Source organism: Tribolium castaneum, chromosome 7, assembly GCF_031307605.1.
Source record: "Tribolium castaneum strain GA2 chromosome 7, icTriCast1.1, whole genome shotgun sequence".
In the NCBI taxonomy this organism is placed as follows: Eukaryota; Metazoa; Arthropoda; class Insecta; order Coleoptera; family Tenebrionidae; genus Tribolium; species Tribolium castaneum.
This window is the reverse complement of record NC_087400.1, coordinates 8,016,319-8,038,404: the sequence shown is the minus strand read 5'-3', so window position 1 is coordinate 8,038,404 and position 22,086 is coordinate 8,016,319. Positions and strand designations below refer to the sequence as shown.

General features: G+C 33.0%; 2 protein-coding genes and 1 long non-coding RNA gene across 6 annotated transcripts; 2 read left to right on the top strand and 1 right to left on the bottom strand.

The window, feature by feature from the left end:
- Window positions 1-1,198: 1,198 nt before the first annotated feature.
- On the top strand, window positions 1,199-7,089 carry Tbcd (Tubulin-binding cofactor D). 2 transcript variants are annotated; one of them, XM_964147.4, is made up of 9 exons: window positions 1,199-1,640; window positions 1,680-1,948; window positions 2,708-3,548; window positions 3,884-4,153; window positions 4,200-4,500; window positions 4,546-5,039; window positions 5,951-6,075; window positions 6,124-6,634; window positions 6,695-7,089. In XM_964147.4, exons 1-9 carry the CDS (start codon window positions 1,278-1,280, stop codon window positions 6,971-6,973), a joined length of 3,453 nt encoding a protein of 1,150 aa, XP_969240.1. In that variant the 5' UTR covers window positions 1,199-1,277; the 3' UTR covers window positions 6,974-7,089. The 2 variants fall into 2 exon arrangements, with proteins under 2 accessions (XP_969240.1, XP_064213928.1); XM_064357858.1 differs by having other exon boundaries at window positions 1,502-1,640; window positions 1,687-1,948.
- Window positions 7,090-10,541: 3,452 nt separating this feature from the next.
- Window positions 10,542-12,459, bottom strand: LOC135266700 (uncharacterized). The gene is made up of 2 exons (XR_010334844.1): window positions 10,973-12,459; window positions 10,542-10,908 (listed from the first exon to the last, which is right to left on the bottom strand). It is a non-coding gene; the product is annotated as an uncharacterized LOC135266700 (long non-coding RNA).
- A 285-nt stretch (window positions 12,460-12,744) lies between these two features.
- Agpat2 (1-Acylglycerol-3-phosphate O-acyltransferase 2) lies at window positions 12,745-19,289 on the top strand. 3 transcript variants are annotated; one of them, XM_064357871.1, is made up of 5 exons: window positions 12,745-12,952; window positions 13,020-13,071; window positions 18,303-18,480; window positions 18,526-19,001; window positions 19,055-19,289. In XM_064357871.1, exons 3-5 carry the CDS (start codon window positions 18,305-18,307, stop codon window positions 19,207-19,209), a joined length of 807 nt encoding a protein of 268 aa, XP_064213941.1. In that variant the 5' UTR covers window positions 12,745-12,952; window positions 13,020-13,071; window positions 18,303-18,304; the 3' UTR covers window positions 19,210-19,289. The 3 variants fall into 3 exon arrangements, with proteins under 3 accessions (XP_064213941.1, XP_008198824.1, XP_008198826.1); XM_008200602.3 differs by lacking the exon at window positions 13,020-13,071 and having other exon boundaries at window positions 12,798-12,952; XM_008200604.3 differs by lacking the exons at window positions 12,745-12,952; window positions 13,020-13,071 and adding an exon at window positions 15,362-15,520.
- The last annotated feature ends 2,797 nt before the right edge of the window (window positions 19,290-22,086 follow it).

Below are 22,086 nucleotides of genomic sequence, written 5' to 3'. Positions count from 1 at the left end.
GTACAGGTGTGCCAAAACGCAAAAAGTTGGATAACTCATTTTTTTTTCAAATTGAACACCATTAATTTTTTATACGTATGAATAGCTTTTTTATAAGCTTTCTAATGATATGCGGTTTGTTCAACAAATTTGAAACATTTCTTAGTGTTTTTTTTATTTTTTTATTTATTTTATTATAAATTCTTGATCAGCAAAATTCATTTATATATCAGGTAATAATTAGTTTGCTAATGTAATTAGTCACATTAGTACATATAAAAAATAAATTACCATTTGACTTATCAGATTCTAAGATAACAAATTTTCTTGTAAAAAAATCTTTTTTTTTCAAAAATCTCGAGAAATATTTTAAATTTGCTATGCAAACTGCATACCGTTAGAAAACTTATCAAAAATGCTATCAATACATGAAAAAAATACAGGTTGTTCCCTTTGAAAAAAATTAGTTATTTAACTTTTTGCGTTTTAGCACTCTGTATATTATCTACATGCTTTAACTAAAAGTCGTTTATTTGCTAAAACTACAAGATATTCTGAATTTAGCTTAGATACAGCCTAAATTAAAACTGACTAATGAATAAATGTAAGCATTAAAATGTGAAAAACTGGAAATATTCTACATTTTTTCCTCAATGGCTTACACATATTTTTTAAACTGTCCTTAAACATATTTCCTTGGAAATCTAAATACTAAATTAATAATTAGAAAAACTTTTACATATTGCGTCAACAAGAGCAAACACTGTTCCGTTTTAATTAAGTTCCGTGATTACTCTAATTTTTAAGCCTTGTGGAGATAAAACTTTGAATTATTTCCGTCCAATTCACAAATCCTCTCAGCTAAAAAATAGCTTTCTAATTTCGGATATAGTAATTATAACGTCAAACAATGAAGAAAAACAAACGAAATTAAAATTTGATAAGGTGAGAGATCACCCTTTAATTAAGTAACTCATAAACTCGCTAAATAATTAACGGATTCTTTCAAGCGTTGAAAAAAAATGTTAATATTTTATTGCCCTCATTTAACAATCATTTTTTCTAAGTTCCAAACATAAAAAAACAGTATTTTTAGCCACAAAATACACAGAAACAAAATGTACAAAAAAAGTGTCTTTTAATTGTGCTTTGAATAAATAATTAAAAAAAAAATCCAGGTTTTGCTAGCAACATGCGCCCATTGTCCTGCAACCAGTAAAACAGTAGTCGAAACTTAACCTCACAATTTCTAATTTTTCGTGACATCTGTAAACAAAAGACCTTTTTATCGCAAAAACATGTCAACAAGTGAAAAAAACAAGCCTTCAGATATGGAAGAGGAGCCTTTCGGTCTTGGCTGCGCCCTTGAATTGTTCGTCGAAGCGACCGAAGTTTCAGAAATGATAGACACCCTTAAATCCATTTATTCGGATAAAGCCCTCAATGAGAAGGCGTACGAGCGTTTTAGCTTCATCATTGGTCAGTATAAAGAACAGCCCCACTTGCTGGACCCCCATATTGACCACCTTTTGGAAAAATGTATCAATATCGTACGAGATGGGGGCTCCAGTATGGACTTGAAACACGAAGTTTTTAAGTATATGTTCGTGTTTGTTAACGTGAGGGGGTACAAAGTGATAGTCAGGCATCTTCCACATGAGGTAGGGGGGCCCTAGGCAGGCTTTAAATGAAGATTTCAGGTTTCAGATTTTGAAGCCGTTTTAAGACTTTTAGAATCACAAGACTGTGATGATTCAATCACTTGGACCACTAGATATGTACTATTGTTGTGGTTATCAATAATTGTCATGATTCCGTTTCACTTATCACGATTTGATGCAAATGATGAAAGCGAGAAAGAGAAGAAAACAGTGATGTGTAGGGTTTTGGACATTATCAAGAAATATATTGTGGTTCCTGATAAGTGCAGGGACGCTGCGGCTTATCTCTCGTCGCGTTTTATCACAAGGTAAGTGAAAAAAATTATAACTTCACTTTTTCAAATTTCCCGCCCTTTGTCTCTTAAGGCCTCCTTTCACGCTTTGCTTAACAAACAGATGGCGCTTGTTTACGACCACTACCTCACTTTTTCAAAAGTGCTTTCTGTCACTTAAAAAAACTCAGTTTTAATTTATTTTAATATTGATTTTGTCAAAAAAAAGTATATAATCCAGGAGATGAATTTCTTCGAACAGTTTTGGTTGATATTTTGGAACGAAATCCTGGGAGCTATCACACATTGCCCAGGTCTGTAATACTCTAAAATCTCATTTGGAAAAAAAATCGGGTTCTAAAGAATTAAATTTTGGAATTTAAATTATAAGAAAATTAAATTTGTGGCTTCTTATACCAACCAAGCAATTTTTCAGATTATTCTAGCTACTGTTTTTTAATCTGTTTTTGTCGAGTTGGGAAATAATGTAACTGGTTATGGCTCTAAGTACTATATTATATTTTTTTACAAAATATTAAAATAGTTTATGAATCCTGACTGAAATATGAAGATTTTTTGTGTTTTTTTGTATTTTTATCTAGTTTTCTTGTTCTTTTTTATTCATCTAAGAAATTCTAAAATTCTTGACAAACGTATAACTTTTTGCCTTTAATCTTTTTAATCATACGTAAAATACAAGTCACACTTAACTAAATTTGGTCTTCCAACTGTCACTTTCCCCTTTGTTTGGCCACAAGATGGCGCTTCTTGTGACACAGCCGTCCCTGTTTTTAGAAATGACGTCAAACAGGAGCACCTATTGTCTTACATCGAGTGGTCAATGGTTGAAAGTACCTCCTCCGAGAGTACTATTTTCACAAAACAAGGAACTTTAGCCTCAATCGCCATGATTTTGAAAACCGGAAAACGCGACGATTTACTCCCTCATGCCCGTCCCCTCCTCCAATGGATAATCCGTGACGAAATAAAACATAATTCCGGTACCAACGTCCAAAAACTTGTCTATAAAATCGTCCAAAGAATAGGTTTGACGTTTCTACCTCCCAAAGTGGCCGCTTGGCGCTACAAACGCGGCAATCGTTCATTGGCTGCGAATTTAAGTGGGGGTGATGGTACCACCTCCTCTCACGACACGCAAGAACCCCTCCCAGAAGATAATATTGAGGTTCCTGATGAAGTCGAGGAGGTTATAGACCAGTTAATTAACGGTTTGAGGAGTTGTGATGGGATTGTGCGATGGTCGGCTGCAAAGGGAGTAGGCCGGGTAACCGGTCGGTTACCTCAAGAACTGGCCGATGAAGTGGTCGGTTCGGTTTTGGAGTTGTTTAGTCCGAGAGAGGGGGATGGGGCGTGGCATGGCGGCTGTTTGGCATTGGCTGAATTGGGGAGGAGGGGCTTGTTGCTACCGAAACGGTTACCGGAGGTGGTACCGGTTGTACTTAAGGCGTTGGTCTATGATGAACCGAGAGGATATTCCTCTGTAGGATCACATATAAGGGATGCAGCGTGTTATGTGTGTTGGGCCTTTGCAAGGGCCTATGATAAGGATGTTTTAAAACCTTTTGTTAATCAGATAGCTGCGAATTTGTTGATCGTCGCTTGTTTCGACAGAGAGGTAAGGATCTAAGCTACTGGATTCTATCAATTTATCGTACTGTGGTTTTGACAATGATAGAAAATCAAACTATTTTTTTTTCTTTTTTTTGCGCTCACTCACTTGTCTGGTGCTATCATCTGTTTTTGATAGTGACAGCGGCTTTTTTCTTTTATATTACTGAAAATCAATGAATTTCCGCTCAGTCTTTCATATTTTGTCTTTTTTTTTGGCATTTATCATGTTTTGACAATGTAAAAAGTCGCGGTTTAGTGTCAAAAACGGAGGGTTTTTGACTTTGACAAAATGCAGTTGTACTTTTGGGTTATCTTCTTTGTGATTGGTCCAAACTTCAGATCAATTGTCGACGAGCGGCCTCTGCCGCCTTTCAAGAAAACGTCGGACGTCAAGGAACATTCCCGTACGGAATTGACATTTTGACAGTTGCTGACTTTTTCACTGTCAGTGTGCGAAACAACGCCTACTTGACCATAAGTCCGTACATCGCCCAATTCGGCGAATACACCATCCCAATGATCGACCATCTAGTTGGCCGAAAAGTCGACCACTGGGATTGCGTCATTCGGGAATTGACAGCCAAAGCTTTGCATAATTTGACACCAAAAGTAAGATTTTGTCATCTCCTTCAATTGTTTGATTGTTTGATCGAAGGCGCCTGAATATATGGTAACAAAAGTGTTACCAACCTTGTTCGACAGAAGCACTAGCATTGATTTGAATGCCCGCCATGGCTCCGTATTGGCCATCGGCGAAATCATCCATGCCTTGGCTTTAACTGGCGACAAGTCGATCCTAGCCGGCCATCTTGATAAAATCGCAAACTTGGTTCCGGAATTTCGGCAAAAATTCTACTTCCGAGGCTTAGGAGGCGAATTAATGCGAACGGCGTGTTGCGATTTTATCGAGAAGTGTGCCATGGCGTCGCTCGAATTCACCAATGGGAGTGTGACAGGTAAGCGTAGCCACGCCTACTGCCCCACTTGACCAATCATTCCAGACGATTGGCTCAACTTGATCAACGAATGTATCGCATACAATGTCACCAACATCCAAACAAACGCAATTAAGGCGCTACCAACTGTCTTGAGTCGTTATTACGCCAATCAAAATTGCGAAAGTTTGGTTAAAGGATATATCGAAGAGTTGCAAAAAACGAGTCAACAGGAGGTCCGAATGGGGCACGCCTTGGCTTTGGGGGCCCTCCCGAAATTTGTGTTGGAGCCCCAATTGGGGGCTATCATTGACTCGCTAATTGCCACGAGTCAAGCGAGTCCATTGACGGTCAAATGGGCAGAAAGTCGCCGAGATTCTATCAAGGCTTTGACCTCATTGAGTGTGACAATGGCCGAAGATTTGGCAAAGTCGGATGTTTTGCGAATTTTTGACGTTTTTTTGGCCAGTTTGAAGGATTATACGCAGGATAAGAGAGGCGATGTGGGCGCATGGGTTCGCGAGGCGGCCATGTTGGGCCTCCAGACTCTGGCTTTTAAGGTTAGCATACATTATTTTTTCTACAACCCACTCACAACAAAAAATAGTAAATTATAACTTGTTAATGTTTTTATTATGACTGGTAGGGTCGTAGAAAAAATTATATACCTATTATATTGTATACCGGGTGTTTCAGTTTGATATTTGTTCCCTTGTAACTTTTTATTTTTTTTTAAAGGTACAACAAACCATATATATTCTTAAATGAATTGATGAAATCTATTAAACAAAATTATCACTTTACCTTTACAATGACTTGTCAAAATTCTGACTGTCAACTTTTTTTCAAATGCACCCTGTATATTTGTTGCACTATTTGATGGGCAACTGAGTTCTTATTCCAAATATGTATGACATCCCATACTTTAGATTAGGGTTACAATAATATTTAATCATTAGAAACTTCGTGATCTAAATAGTTTCAAGAAAAACTTAGTTGTCTACGAAAACAATGTATAAAAAAATTATTTCACTTTAAAGTGTCAAAAACAGCTTGTCTGTCAGTTGAAGTTTAGTAAATAAAAATTCCTATAATAATTGTTGTCTTCTAGCTTTTTATCTAAAATAATTTATTTATTTTTTTTCTTCTTATTTACTGTTATTTTGTCATATTGAGACACATGTTTAAAAACAACGCAAAAAATTATACAGGGCACAATTTAAAAAGAAATTGAGTCATCGTTTTGACAAATATCATAAAAGTACATTGATAATTTTGTTCAAAAGATCTCATCATTTGATTCAAGAACAATAATGTATGGCTTGTAATACTTAAAAAAAAATTACATGATTGCAAATAGCAAACTGAAACACGCGGTATATTAATTAAATAAAAAAATTGCAATTATAATTTACAATATTTTTTGACTGCTCGGGTCGTAGAAGTATGTATTTTGAAAATTTTTTTGAAGGTCAAAGTGTCAATCGACGTAGCCTTGACTACGCAGATCGTAGCCGGGGTGGCGCAGCAGGCTGTGGAGCGCATCGACCGGACGCGCGCATTGGCTGGTCGAATTTTTTACAGTTTCCTGTACAAGTAATTGTGTCAATGTGGCGCGAATTTTTGAAAATTTTCAAATTTTAGCGACCCCACCATCCCGAATATACCTCACCACGACGAATTGTTGAAAATTTTTGAAAAAACCGAGTGTGAGACGTTGAACTGGAATTCGGCGAGTGATACGTTCCCGAAATTTGTCGAATTGTTGCAATTTCCCGAATTTAGCTACAATGTGATGTTGGGGTTGGTTTGCAGTGTGGGCGGTTTGACCGAAACTCTGGTCAAAAATTCGAGTTCGTCGCTCTTTGCCTACATCTCAAGAGAGAAAAAGTGTAAAGGGGTGGGGGAGATTGATAGGTTGGCCGACGTTATCTATAGGATTTTTGAGGATAATAGGAAAAATGACCGAATTGTGGTCCCGATGTTCCGTTTTTTGGATAAACTTTTCAGCTCGGGGTGTATACAACATTTGGCGGATGACCCGAGTAGCGATTTTTGTAAAAAAATCCTCAAGTTGGCCATGAATGAATTGGTGGGGTGCAAAGACGCGTATAAAATTATAGATGGTATTAATCTTTTGGCGCAGTTTGTTCAGGTAATAATTAATTACTATTAATGTATTAATGTTAACTTGACTGTTTTTTTTTTTGTTAAGGTCAAAAGTGAGGCCTGTCAGTCGGCTGTAGTCCAGTTGAGTATTTTTTTGTGTCATCGACAGGCTTATGTGAGGAAATCGACAGCGTCTATTTTATACGAATCGCTACTAGTGTATGGAGATTCTGCTGTTTTTAATACTGAAAATTTGGACGAAGTTATGCAAATTTTGAGTAACACAAACTGGGATGATCCGGTTGATGTGGTCAAACCTGCGAGGAATGAAATGTGTAAATTAATGGGGGTCCGAGTGCCTGTTGCCAAAACTTCCACTAACTAAATGATCAGTGCTTTTTATATTTATTAATTTTTACTATTGTGTTACTAAATAAATAATACGGAAAGTATTGTAATTTTTATATACTTTGAGTTTTTCTAATAAATAAATTTGCATAATACTTGAGTTTCTTTTTTCCACTCCAAATACTATTTACAAAGTGTCCTTTTTTCTTTCTCTTTGTTTCTTTCTGCCTTGATTTTTCTATTTTCTTCTTCTGCTATTTTTTTTTCATCTCATTCGAGAATACTTTGGAGAACTAACGATACGCACCTTTTCATATTATACCAAGCGAAAATCACTTCCGCCAATAAACCAAAGATTTCCTGGCTTTCCTCAAACAGTGACAGATAAATTATAACTTGCTATTGTTTTTATTATGACTAGTAGGGTCGTAGAAAAAATTAATACCTATTATATTGTATACCGGGTGTTTCAGTTCGATATTTGTTCCCTTGTAACTTTTTATTTTTTAAAAAGGTACAACAAATCATATATATTCTAAAATGAATTGATGAAATCTATTAAACACAATTATCAATTTACCTTTACAATGACATGTCAAAATTCTGGCTGTCAACTTTTTTTTCAAATGCACACTGTATATTTTTTGCGCTATTTTATGGGCAATTGAGTTCTTATTTCAAATATGTACGACATCCCATACTTTAGATTAGGGTTACAATAATATTTAATCATTAAAAACTATATACGTGATCTAAATAGTTTCAAGAAAAACTTAGTTGTCTAAGAAATCAATTTAATTTCACATTAAAGTGTCAAAAAAACAGCTTGTCAGTCAGAACAGTTGTTTACTGTTATTTTGTCATATTGAGACACATGTTTAAAATCAGAAGTAAATTATCTATGAAACAACGCAAAAAATTATTCAGGGTACAATTTAAAAAAAAATTGAGTCATCGTCTTGACAAATATCATAAAGGTACATTGCTAATTTTGTTCAAAAGATCTCATCATTTGATTCAAGAATAATAATGTATGGTTTCTAATACTTAAAAAAAATCCAAGAGTGCAAATAGCAAATTGAAACACCCGGTATATTAATTAAATAAAAAATAGCAATTATAATTTACAATATTTTTATGACTGCTTTTTATTATTATATTATTATAATTCTATTATATTTATTAATTTTTACTATTGTGTTACTAAATAAATAATACGGAAAGTATTGTAATTTTTATACACGGTGGGTCATTGATATTGGCGTGCTCGATTGCTCCTGCACTGTCAAAGATATCGAAATAAATTAAATGGCACTGCAAATGGGAAGTTAAAGTGTACGTTTTAAAATTATTTTGCCCTATACAGCGTGTTTCATTTTTACAGTGCAGCCTTTAATATAGTTTTTTTAAATGACACTCTCTGTATGTTTGTACATATTTAAATTTGCACTTTTTTCAACTGTATAAATTAGTTTAGTTTTTGCAATTTAATTTAACCGTTCAGAAATTATTTATTTTTTTCTACAATTTAGTGCGTCTACAGGCGCATTATTAAAAAATCGCAGTGCCCTTGGTTTTTGGGATATCAAGTTGGCACTTTGTCCGTAGGTAAACAAATGTCTGAGGTATCTTTTGGTAACAAGACCATACATTTGCATTGTAGAATTACCTTGCTGTGACACATTCATTTTGGTACATTTTGAAGGGCAAGAACTTAATTTTTTAAATAGCACCCCCTATATTTTATTACTAATTACTATTTACCGTCTCATTTTACATCTTTTTTACCTCTTTAGTTTTTTTCCAAAAGTTGATAGTTAAGAAGGTAATTCGGTTTTTCTGAAAAACGCACACAAAATCTCCTGGATACTAATGTAGCGTGCTGTGAAAAACAATACGTTTTGACATACTAATGTCAAAATGGCATTTATAGTACGTCACATTTTGCTTTTATTGTGAAAATGAATTTTCCGCGTAAAATGTATACCTAGAAATCTCATCTAAACATAAATTTTAATAAAATTTTGACAAGAAATTATTAAATAAAAATGAGAGAAATTTACAATGGAAAAATAAGGAAATAAAAAAACCGAGATATAACAAATCAACAGCAATAACAATTACTTGCAGTTACAAAACTGTTTAAAATGACGACATTCTTAAGCAATAAAGTAATACATTGGTCAATTCTTTTTAAAAATTCACCGCTTCTAATGTGGCATCATCAATTCTACAAAAATTTTTTTTAATTATTTCCTGCATATTTTCTCTAGTAGTGCCGTCGTTTTTTTATTTTTATTTAATGACTTTTTATCAAAATTAAAGTTTATATCTCGATGAGATGTGAATACAATTTACATGAAAAATTCATTTTCACAACAAAATCAAAACGCCAGTCTGATGTTGTTATAGTCCGGGACATTTCTATATGAGATACGTCATACCGCATACCTTGACGCGAGACTATATAGAGCACAAAAACTAGATAAGAGCTCAAATTTAGGGAACTTGGTTGTTTGATGTGTTTGACAGATGACAAATGTAAACAATAATAAAAATTTAAATATTTCTTTATTGTAGTAAAGTACAGCAAAATGTACCAACTAGAACACTTAAAAACAAATGGAGAAACTTTCAAATGCTTTGAAGTACCGTTGCTGGAGTACTGTTGAGGTTATGTTTGACCTTGGTATGACTGTCAGGTTTAAAGTTGAAATTTGCATTAAACAGGCCATAAAAGCCTCGAAGTGCCTTTTAGGGTAGTCATCGTCATGTTCCAATTGCATGCCCCCTCTCTGCCACATCAGTAAAATTTGCCACAAAAGTTTTAAAAAACGACTTTAAACAACAAAAAAGGCCCTATTTTCATTAACAATGAGACATATCTCGCTGCATGCGGCACGACATAGGCCTCATAGACCAATCTCATTGTGAATGGTTTTCGCTGAGATCACTTTGAGAGGGTTTCACTGAGACTGACGTTGGCGGAAGGCTGAAACCTGCCTCGCGACAAGCCTTTGCCCCAACATTCGAAGCTGTCAATGGCTTAAAATGATGAAACTGTGTCAGTTTTTTTGTGTCTTTTGGGATTAGTCTTTGAGTCCTGTCGCGCCGCATGTAGCAAAGCAGATCTCATTGTGAATGGGTTCTTTAAGAAACAGTTTCAATGTACACCACAAGACATACACTGAGACGGCCTCATGCCTCATATCATGAGTTGTAATTGACAGCATTTTATAAAATGATTTGGAATCATAATGCAGAGATTGTTGCGAGACAGGCAGGCAGGTCTCAAGCCTACTGCAGAAGTCGCTCTCAGTGAGTCCATGTCTTAGAGATGCAAGACCAATTTAGACCATTTACAGTGAGATTGGTGCCCGAGACCTATGTCATGCAGGAAGCCAAACTTCATCGTGAATGGACCCTTTTCAATGGGGCTGTGCTTTTTGAATAAATTTGAAATGGCCTTTTTGAAAAAAGCAGTTGTCTCTCTTTTATTCATCTATTCAACACGTTTGTATTCGATGCACTTACACCAATTTCATTATCAGTGTCTTGATTATCAGGCAAGGGCAAAGTGGAATTGGGGGCAACACAGAAATAAAAACACTTTAATTTCCTTTATTAGTAGGCTATATTTTTTATAAAAGACGACTACTCCCAGATAGAGACGTACAAAAATGTAAACAAGAGTAAAAGTTGGTTTTTCGCAATATTTCACACTATTCTTCCACACGTCCACAGTAAAATCAGAAAGCGCTTGTTGTTATAAAGCCCTTATTATGTTTTTCGACGATGGCTGAGACTTTGTGACGTATTTGTTAAACGTAAGTTTTCAAATACCCCATGCCAGTGCAACGGAGTTATATTAACAATTTTATGGGATTATTTTTAACTGTACACCCATTCTGCTTGAAACAAGAGTCGCTACCAGGAAATAACAACGAAAAAAGTGGACCCAAAAGGCTTCAGCTGCAAATTATAAACACTATCTGTGATTTTTTTAATAATTAATTAATAAATGTCGTGAACTTACTTTGAAGTAAACAGTGAGCTCCATCTATAACTCATAATTACTTGAACCGCAATTCCCATCATCAAAATGTGCAAAACTGCGATAAGTGAGGTTATGCAGGTATGCACTTTGTTTTCCAGTTTTTCACACAAAATATATCACAAATTGCGCAAATCATACAACCAGCGACAGTCAGTACTGTCAGTACGTCGCAGCAGCTTTCTCCAGCACAATCACTGACTGCAATTCTGTGTTGTGCCATTCCCGTCTCATCATATAATCTATAATTGTTATATGACAAGTAATGTTTCTACCTTCAAAAATACTTGCGTAAATATTTTATTATCCCGTTAGTACACACTTTTAAAGCAGCCACTGGTTATATAGATTAAAATTATAACATTTCCTTTGTTATTGTGTTATTGTTTACATCAGTCAGCTGTTTACTGTCATTTTCTAATGCTACCAATTTAAAAAATGTCCCTGTTATTAAAGCTAAAGGACCATAGAATGAGAGAGAGAACATTTTTTGTTCACATAGACGCTGAATATACGTATAAATGTCAGAAAATTCAAATTTTTTATGTCCAAATAGAAATGTCCCGGACTGTATGTTAGAATATATTGTATTACATGGCACACTACGTTGGTATCCAAGGGATTTAATGTGCATTTTTCAGAAAAACTGAGTTATCTGCGAAACTATCAACTTTTGGAAACAAATTTAAGAGTTGAAAAATATGTAAAATGAGATGCTGAATAATATTCAGTAATAAAATGCAGAGGGTGCTAATTGAAAAAATCAAGTTATGGTCCTTCAAAGTTTACCAAAATGAATGTGTCACAGCATGGTAATGCTGCCATGCAAATGGACAGTCTTGTCGCCGAAAGATACCCCCGACAATTGTTTACACACAAACAAAATTCCAACTCAATATCTTGAAAACCAAGCACACTGTGATTTTTTAATTATGTGCCTGCAGACGCACAAAATTGTAGAAAAAATTAAATAACTTCTGAATGGTTAAAGCAAATTGCAAAAACTAAACTGATTTATAAAGCCTAAAAAGTGCACATTTAAATATGTACATATATACAGGGAGTGACATTTAAAAAAACTATATTAAAGGCTGAACTGTAAAAATGGAACATCCTGTATAGAGCAAAATAATTTTAGAACGTGCACTTTGAATTCCCATTTGCAGTGCCATTTGATTTATTTGGATATCTTTGACAGTGTAGCTGCAATCGAGCACGCCCGTATCAATGACACACCCTGTATACTATGACTTTTTCTAATAAACAAATTTGCATAATACTTGAGTTTCTCTTTTCCACACCAGATACTATTTACAAAGTGTCCCTTTTTCTTTCTCTTTTTTTCCTTTCTTTTTTTTATTTCCTTCTGTTATTATTTTCTTCGTCTCATTCGAGAATAATTTGGACAACCAACAATGCGCACGTTTTTATTTAACAACTTCAAGCGAAAATCACTTCCGCCAACAAACCAACTTTTCCAGGCGTTCCTCGAACGGTGATAGATAACAAAGATAACTCGATTTCCAGTGCGATAAGCGCCCGCTTGTCAATTTTTCTTCATGAATCATTTGGTCGTCAGGTGACTAAATCGGGTCAAAGTTAGACACAACATTGCACTGAAAATAATTTGTAATTGCAAGGCCATTCCATATCGCGTGAATTTGAAAAATCACGAATTCCAAGTCATGCAATCATTAAATTCGGCTTTTCTTCAATTTTGATAACAACATAATCACTCCAAGGCCGCATGGCGACCACTCTTCCGCGAAACTTCGAATTCGAATCGTTGCAAAATGACGATTAGTTGACTTTTATTATCACAACAAGTGCGGTGTCGTCATGTTTCGCTCATCACACCATTAAAATTCGCCATTTGACATCCAATAGCCAAAGGTGTGCGAGTTGGCGCGAGTTTGTTATGAATTGAATTTTTGTGACCACGTTTCGGATTTTCGGTGATAAGTGAGTATTTTGGGCGGGTGTTTGGTTGATTTAGTTGTGCAAATATCAGATAAAAGCCGACTTTTAGCTTTAGTGTTGGACTTTCAATTAAAACTACAACATTTTTTTCAAAAGTTTTTGTAAGTAGTGACTTCATAATCACAATAATGACTTGTCTTTACGAAGAAAGTGAGTACGATCCTAAAATGTTCAAGGTTGCCCACAATTCGGTTCATAAATATTTAAACAATGCTGCATTATGTGTACAGAAAAGTGATTAAAAATTTAATCATGTCTTCTTACTATAAACTTGCGATAACACTATTTTTAGTTAATTAAGCTGTTAGAGCATCTATTAATAGCTCAATTGGGTTTAAAAATACAACTTTTAATTAATAAAATCAAACTAAAATGGTGTTAAGTTTGTTGAAAATTTTATCTTGTTGACATAAACAACAGTTGAGTAATAAACTCAAGTATAGGACGTGTAGTATAAAAAAAGTAACTGTACTTTAATAAAAAGTACTATTTCGCTAAATTACAGGTTAAGTGAGTCGTAGACAGTTATTTTCGTTGTTTCGGTTTAAGTTCAAGTAAGTGACCAGAATTTTTTTTTATTATACAGCGTGCTCAAAAACTGGCGCACCAACTCAATGGTGTGTGGTAGAGAACTGGTTACATATAAAGGTAAAAATAGTAAAAAAATTCTTAGTAATAGTTATTGATAAATAACGGATTTTTGAATAAATGATATGTGGCAACGTTGCCTAATAGTCGTGATTACAATAGAATTTGATCAACAATAAAAATAAATTATTTTTGAAACGGTTTCCTAGGAAATAATTCCCAGTGTTGGCACATCTACACATTGTGATTTTTTTGATGAATTTTAATTTTTTTAAATTAAAAAAACTGCTAAAATCTGATAGTAAATTTAAAAATAATTATTCGTTTTGTTACGGAACAATTACCTGGTATGAAACATAAAAATATAAAAAATAATGAAATCTAAAGACGTTAACACAATAAGTTTGTAGCTCCAGATTTTTTTAAAATATGACTTTAGTAATTTTTTCAACATTTTTCCCATAATCTGCACTTGGTTCTTAATAACGTACCAGTGAGTTGGTGCGCCAGTTTTTGAGCACCCTGTATATAATTATTTATAATTTCATTTTTGAAAAAAGAAGAACGCACGATAGTAAAAATATCAAAAAACAAAAATAATTAAACAAGAAATAAATAGCCTATTTTTATTAATATTCCACTCGAATGAGCTTTTTAAATAAATACGATTTCGATTTCACGTTATTCTGGATTTTGTCTATTTTTCTGTCGTTAATTTTTAATTTTTGGTCGTAACTTGAATCTTTTTCTTTACATATATTCCACATCCATTTTATAAATTTGTTATTAAAATATTTAAACTATTTTGAATTTTTTGGAATTTTAAAAATATTTTTCGTGTCAACTTTCATATTACTGGCACTTGTTTATCAATTCAAATTTTAGTTTGTAATGTTAAAAAAATCAAGGTTTTGCGATTATTTTAGACAATTTTAGAATTTTAGAATTTCAGAGTTTTAGAAATAATATTTAAATATTTTAGAATCCAATTGTTCGAAGATAATTACTAAAACTTCTAGATATTTTTCTATTTTTATAGTACCTAGTATACAAAAATCCAAACTTTTGACGTAAAAAGATTTTAAAGATTGCATTTTAAATTTTATAGATTACAAGTAAAGACCTAATTCATTGAAAAATATAGTTCTTACAACAGAAGTGAAATTCTGTTTCTGATTTTAAGATTTAGGCCTAACTAAGGAGCAAATGATTTTTTTCTATTTATGTTCAAGTTTTAAGATTAAGACCCGGTTTCCATAAAAAAACATTTTTTTAATGAACTTGATATGGTAAAATTGCAAGTGACTGACACAGCAATTTCTAACAGTACGACATTAAAAATAAAAACCATGTTCACAATTAACACTTGATTTATTTGCCAAAGTTTACGAAGTTTACAACTCATAAACACTTAAAACATAATTTTTCAACCTTGTAATCGATAAAATACACTCGTCAACACTGAAAACAGCATTTAAAAAACGATTTATTTTAGGAAAGATTGCACAAATGAAATGTTGTCGGTTCGTAATTTACAAAAGACGTCTATATTTACTTCTGACACACCATTAAAAAAAATTTAACGCCTTGGCTTCAAGTGAAATAAATCAGAAAAAACGCCAACTCAAAGGTGCGAGTCCAACACTTTCAACTCTTAACCCGTTTATTGTTAAGACGTCACGAATGATCTTTTGACTTTGATCTTGATTATTAGAGATTTAGACAAAGAGAGAGAACAGCATGAATTAAACCCACACAAAATACGAGTACAAACACAAAGATGAAACTACAAATTACAGATTTTTATCAGTTATCTGTGAAAATTGAAAAATGTTCTATTGTCAATTTAAAATTTTATTCATTACATAAGAATTGATAAACTGATAAGATAAGAAAGTGATTGCATTTTCTGTAGTTTGGTGGTAACCACAACTGCGAATTGTTGAATGTGTCCTTAACTAAGTAAGTACAAATGATTTAAGCTATTTTATGAACTCAATTTACACTAGTCAAAAAATTTACAACAAATATGAGAAACAAAAATTAGGTTTAAAATTTGAACGCCGAATCAAATTTTTCACAACATTGCGTAAATTAAACGATTAAAGATGCAACAAAAATGTAAGAAAGAACATTTTTGGTAGATTGGAAAAATTACAAACGGCCATATTTCTATCTATCTACCTGTGATCTTTATCATAAATCAAAAATGCAAACAGATTTGGAATCCTCAAACAATTTTCGGTCAAATAGGCGTACTTTTGACATAAATCATGAAAAATTTTGATCAAGTTGATTTATTCGGATATGATTACGATTATTTATCTAATTTTGATTCAATTGCCACAAATTATTGTTGAAATAGATAACTAATTAATAAAAGAGGTTGCAAGTTATTTTAGGTCAATTTCAATTTTTTTCATATACAGGGTGAGTCATTAATACGGGTGTGCACTGTCAAAGATATCAAAATGAATCAAATGGCACTGCAAATGAGAAGTCAAAGTGCACGTTCTAAAATTATTTTGCCCTATACATTTTTCATTTTTACAGTGCAGCCTTTAACATAGTTTTTTAAATGGCACCCCCTGTATATTTGTACACATTTAAATGTGCACTCTTTTAGGCTTTATAAATCATTTTAGTTTTTACAATTTGCTTTAACCATTCAGAAGTTATTTAATTTTTTCTACAATTTTGTGCGTCTGCAGACACATAATTAAAAAATCACAGTGTGCTTAGTTTTCAAGATATTGAGTTGGGATTTTGTCTGTGTGTAAACAACTGTCGGGGGTATCTTTTGGCGACGAGACTGTCCATTTGCATTGTAGCATTACCATGCTGTGATACATTCGTTTCAGTAAACTATGAAGGACTATAATTTGATTTTTTTCAAATAGCACTCTCTATACTTTATTACTGAGTATTATTCAGCATGTCATTTTACATCTTTTTCACCTCTTAATTTTTTTTCCAAAAGTTGATTGTTTCGGAGTTAACTCGGTTTTTCTGAAAAATGCACAAAAAATGTCTTGGATACCAACATAGTGTGCCATGTAAAACAATACATTCTGACATAACATCAAACTGGCGTTTTTTGTACGTGCTGTTTTGATTTTGATGTTAAAATAAATTTTTCATGTAAAATGCATACAAATCTTATCGAGATATAAACTTTAATTTTGATAAGAAATAATTAAATAAAAATGAAAAAGAACGACGGCATTACTATAGAAAATATGCAAAAAAGAATTATAAAAAATTTTCATAGAATTGATGATGCCACATTAGAAGCGGTGAATTTTTAAAAAGAGTTGATCAATATCTTACTTTATTGCTTAAGAAAGCCGTCATTTTAAACAGTTTTTTAACTGTAAGTAATATGTTGATTTGTTATACCTCGTTTTTTTTTATTTCCCTGTTTCTCCATTGTAAATTTCTGTCATTTTTATTTAATTATTTCTTGTCAAAATTTTATTAAAATTTATGTCTAGATGAGATTTCTATGTCTGCATTTTACGCGGAAAATTCATTTTCACAATAAAATCAAAACGTGTTGTACTATAAATGCCATTTTGACATTAGTATGTCAAAATGTATTGTTTTTCATAGCACGCTATATTAGCATCCAAGAGAATTTGTGTGCATTTTTCAGAAAAACCGAATTATTTCCTTAACCATCAACTTTTGGAAAAAAACTAAAGAGGTAAAAAAGATGTAAAATGAGACGCTGTATAATAATTAGTAATAAAATACAGGGAGTTCTATTTAAAAAAATCAAGTTATGGTCCTTTAAAGTTTACCAAAATGAATATGTCACAGCATGCTAATACTACAATGCAAATGTATCGTCTTGTCACCAAAAGATTACTCAAACATTTGTTTACCTACGGACAAAGTCCCAACTTGATATCCCAAAAACCAAGGGCACTGCGATTTTTTAATAATGTGTCTGCAGGCGCACTAAATTGTAGATAAAAATTAAATAACTTCTGAACGGCTAAAGTAAATTGCAAAAACTAAACTGATTTATAAAGCCTAAAAAAGTGCAAATTTAGATATGTACAAATATACAGGGGGTGCCTTTAAAAAAAACTATGTTAAAGGCTGCACTGTAAAAATGAAACACCCTGTATAGGGCAAATGTGCCATTTATTTATTTCGATATCTCTGACAGTGTAGCAGCAATCGAGCACGCCCATATTAATGATCATTGATGTAAATATTTGTAAATATTTTTTTTATTGGAAAAGTGAAATCTATACTATTTCATCTAATATCTGCAAATCTACGAATCACAGAACAAAAATGACGACAGATTCGGAATCGTCAGATAATTTTGCGTCAAATGAAAAAGGAAATTTTCCAATAACATATTAAATAACATTATTATGATGAAAACCAATTTTTTAAAAAAGTTGGCTCAAAACTATTTTTTTTTTTAATTCAAAACTCACTTTCCTCGCTAAATTTCCTCAAATAGGGCGAAAAGCGAAAATGGCATTGGTATAATCATTTTTGCTTTTTTCTTATTGAATGTAACAAAAAAATAGTCGAAAAACGTATAACTAAGTGCAAAATACTGTTTGATTGGCTTCAAGGAGCTATCCTACCGTAAAAAAATAACTAATAAAAATGGGGCTCTGACGTTATATTACCTTTATCTCTTGCTATTTCTATTCAGAATTGAATGCTCTAATCGCCTGTATTTTTTTTGTTATTTAAATGCAACTGTTTATTTCAGAAATGGGCCTCCTTTTGTACACTTGTGTCCTAATGGCCCTCCTCACCCTACTTTACAGGATAAGTTCAGTGGCCCGTTATTACCTAAAATATGTATTTTTCGGACTGTCTAGTTGTTTCCTGGCTTCGGCCCCCATACCTCTCATGTTGCGTAAACCACGCGACCCCAAAAACGCCTTGTAAGTAAAAAAATACGAAAAAAAGCAAACTAAAAATCTTGCCAGGATTCCAGCCTGGGGTATTCGAATGGCGTGTCGTTTAATAGGGGTCACTACTAGTCTCGAAGGTCACGAAAACATCGTCAAGGACTCGGGTTGTGTGATTCTAATGAACCACCAATCAATGCTCGATTTATTAATTTTGGCCGAACTGTGGCCGGCTATGGACAACTGCACCGTCATTTCCAAAAAGGAAATTTTGTACTTCCAGCCCTTTGGGCTCGCGGCCTGGCTTTGGGGCACGATTTTCATCGACAGAGTGAAGAAAGAGCACGCTCAAGCGGCCGTTAACAAAACCGGAGAGACGATAAGGACTCGCAAAGCGAGAGTACTTATGTTCCCCGAAGGGACAAGGAACAGTAAAGAGACGCTCCTGCCCTTCAAAAAGGGGGCTTTCCACGTGGCTTTGGCCTCGAAGTGTCCCATCCAGCCCGTGGTGGTCAATCGGTACAGGTTTTTGGGGAAGCACCGGTTTGACGACGGTTGGGGATTTTGTTTGTTTGTTTTTTTTTTAGTTAATTTGGGGTGGTTTTAGGGCATTTGAGGATCAAGATTTTGCCTGCTATTTCCACAGAAGGGTACACGGTGGAAAATATGCAAGAATTGATGGATAAAACTTACAAAATTATGGCACACGAAGTCGATGTTTTGACCAAAGAAGTGGACGCAGGGAAGATGAAAAAAGAATAGGGATTTATACACTTGTGTACATACTTTTTTGTAATTTATTATTATCTTAATTAAATAATTAAATTTTCTTTTAATTTAAACCATCTCATTGAATTAATTAATTAATTTGTTTGAATTATTGGTAAAATTACCCAGTTACAGAAAGTAACAAACATGAAATTTAAAAATTTGCAAGTTCTTTCAATTAGTAATGAAAGAAAAATTTATGTCACGTGACTTTGAAACCCTCTCAGTGTCGCCAACAACTAAAAAAAGTTAATTAGTAATTCATTTACCTACGAAAAAATAATTTTATTGTTTAAAAATATCATCTCTAACAATGAAAAGTGAGTAATACAACAAAAAACTTTTTGTTTTTTTTTTCGGAAACTCTAAATCTTAGGAGAAAAACAAAAAACATCGGAATGCACTTTTAATTATCTACCGAATGGTAAGAATTCGAAGCCGCTCCGAGAGACGGTTCCGATTACAAAGGCAATTTTTCTTGTTCACTTAAAACGTTCACAACACGAAAACTTCGCGGTAATCGGCGTTTGAAAACTGTTCTTTTAAAAAAGATAAGGAGAGATTCCATGGTTTTTTCACTAACTTCAATAATTTCGCCGCCGTAATCGGTGTTCGAAAAGTGAATACTGCACCAAGTTTTTTTGTGTTTTTAGGCAATTTCTCAGATTAATTTTACGTATTATACATTTGAATTTTTCGTAACCGCATTAAGTTTGTTATCATTCGAAAGCACTTTTAATTATCTATCTTCGAAAAAGACCATTGTCCTACGATAAACAGTTTTCAAGAAAATTGTTAATATTGCTGACACAGCCTAGCTCTTTTGATTCCCCCGAGTTTCGCCGTAATCGGCGTTTAAAAACTGATTCTTTTCAAAGAAGTCTCACTTTTTTCGTTAAGTTTAACAGTTTCGCCGTAATCGGCGTGTGAAAAGTGAGTAGTACAACAAAAAGCTTTTTGTGTTTTTTTTGTCGGAAACTCTAAATCTTAGAAAAAAACAAAAAACATCGGAATGGGCTGTTAAGGCTCTAGACCCTCTGGGAGCTGGCGCATACGTTTTACGTGTAAATTGTTTTCACTGTTTTTAGCCGCAAATTTAGACTTGAAGAGTTTCTTGACATTTGCAGTGTTTCTTTATAAGTAAATGTAGGTCGAAGAGTCATTTTTGATTGAAATAAATGCCTAGATATTTTTTTATTAAATAAAATGTCTGTTAATGAAGTTGATACGAATTTTTGATAACGGCGCATTGTATTGAGAATTAAAAAAAAACATTTTATAGGAAATTTAAAAATACAGACTTGAGATATTTTAGATTTTTGTTAACTGTTCTTAATTGTTAGATATAAAGCAAAAATTAAATTGTAAGTAAGCAACTTTTAATGCATCCTTCTTCGAATGCGTAGCTAGCTGGAAGATGATTTATGACGGGTTTAGGACGCACCGCTGGAGGTAACCACCATTGGGGTGACCCACAAGATGATAATTTTATTGCATTTGTTCAAGACAGAGAAATGTATCGGCACAAATAGGAATTTTAGCGATTTCTCTAATAGTGGTGTAAAATTAAAGCACATGATTTCGGAATTAATTTTTTTAACAAAATAATTAGGTACCTATAGATTTGCATTACGTTTTTTTTGTAGACACTGCTATCAACGTATCTTATGAGATTTTGAAATACGAGTAATCACGCTCGCTATTTTTTTGAATACTTTTAACAATAAAATTATTCCTGTTTTAAAAAAAATATAAAAAAAGATGATTAAAACTTTGGTTGTACTTAGCTTCGTTCTGCACAGGTTTTGTGATAGAACTACTGAGCTCCCTCACCACGACAAGGTGTCAACCCACTGAGGAAGTTTTTTTTTACTTTTATTGTTCAAATTAAAAATTATAATTATTATTAAAATGCTTATCATCATATTATGTATAAAAACTACAAATACCACTGTTTAAAAATTACCACTTATTACAAAACACTGTGGGGCAAGAAAGTGACCAGCACTCTGCAAAGACTCAAAGAGTAAAGAAGTTGTAGAACTATATGTTTTGATTATATATAAGTACAAACCACCACCCTAAACCCTCCACTAAATACAAGTCTGTTTACATGTGATTTCAGTTTCAGGTACCCGATCTTTAGCAATGTTTACTTATATTTTAAAGAAATACACAAAATTTATATAATGTAAGAGTAACGCAGCTATATCTTCGCAAGCTAGTTATAGAAAAATTGTATAAATTTAATAAAAAAACGAGAAATAATTCCTAAATTCTAAAATAATACATAATTATAAAAGTATCATTTATTTTACTAGGCGTAACGTAAACAAATTATATCCCTAAGACTGGATCTTACAATCTCTCGATACGTTATTTGTACTATAATTATTACTGGGTATAGTTACAATAAATTTTTACAACAATGTATTTTTCATAATTTATTACCTGGATAAAATTATCAGACGAAAAAGCGGGTTTAAAGAAGTTTTCATCATTTTAATGAGATATTCCTAGTAACTTTTTTAAAGTTAAACTGTTTTCTGAAAGAACAATAATGTTTCACCAATTAATTTTTTTATTTTATATTTTTTCAATGCAAGTGATCCAATTAGAAATGCACATGACACATAATATAGCGAACAGAATTCGGTTAATTAAAACATAAAACCCAATAAATAAATGGTGTAATGGTGTATTATTTATTACAAAACTATGCTAGTATTTTATTATTCTTTAGTATCAAATTTTTTTAACAAAATAAAAAACGTATTTTTCACTATATGTTGCTTGAATCTCTGAAATAAGAGAAACTATCGTGGGCAATAGTGGAATTCAGTTTGTTTACATTATTTGCATTTTATGAGA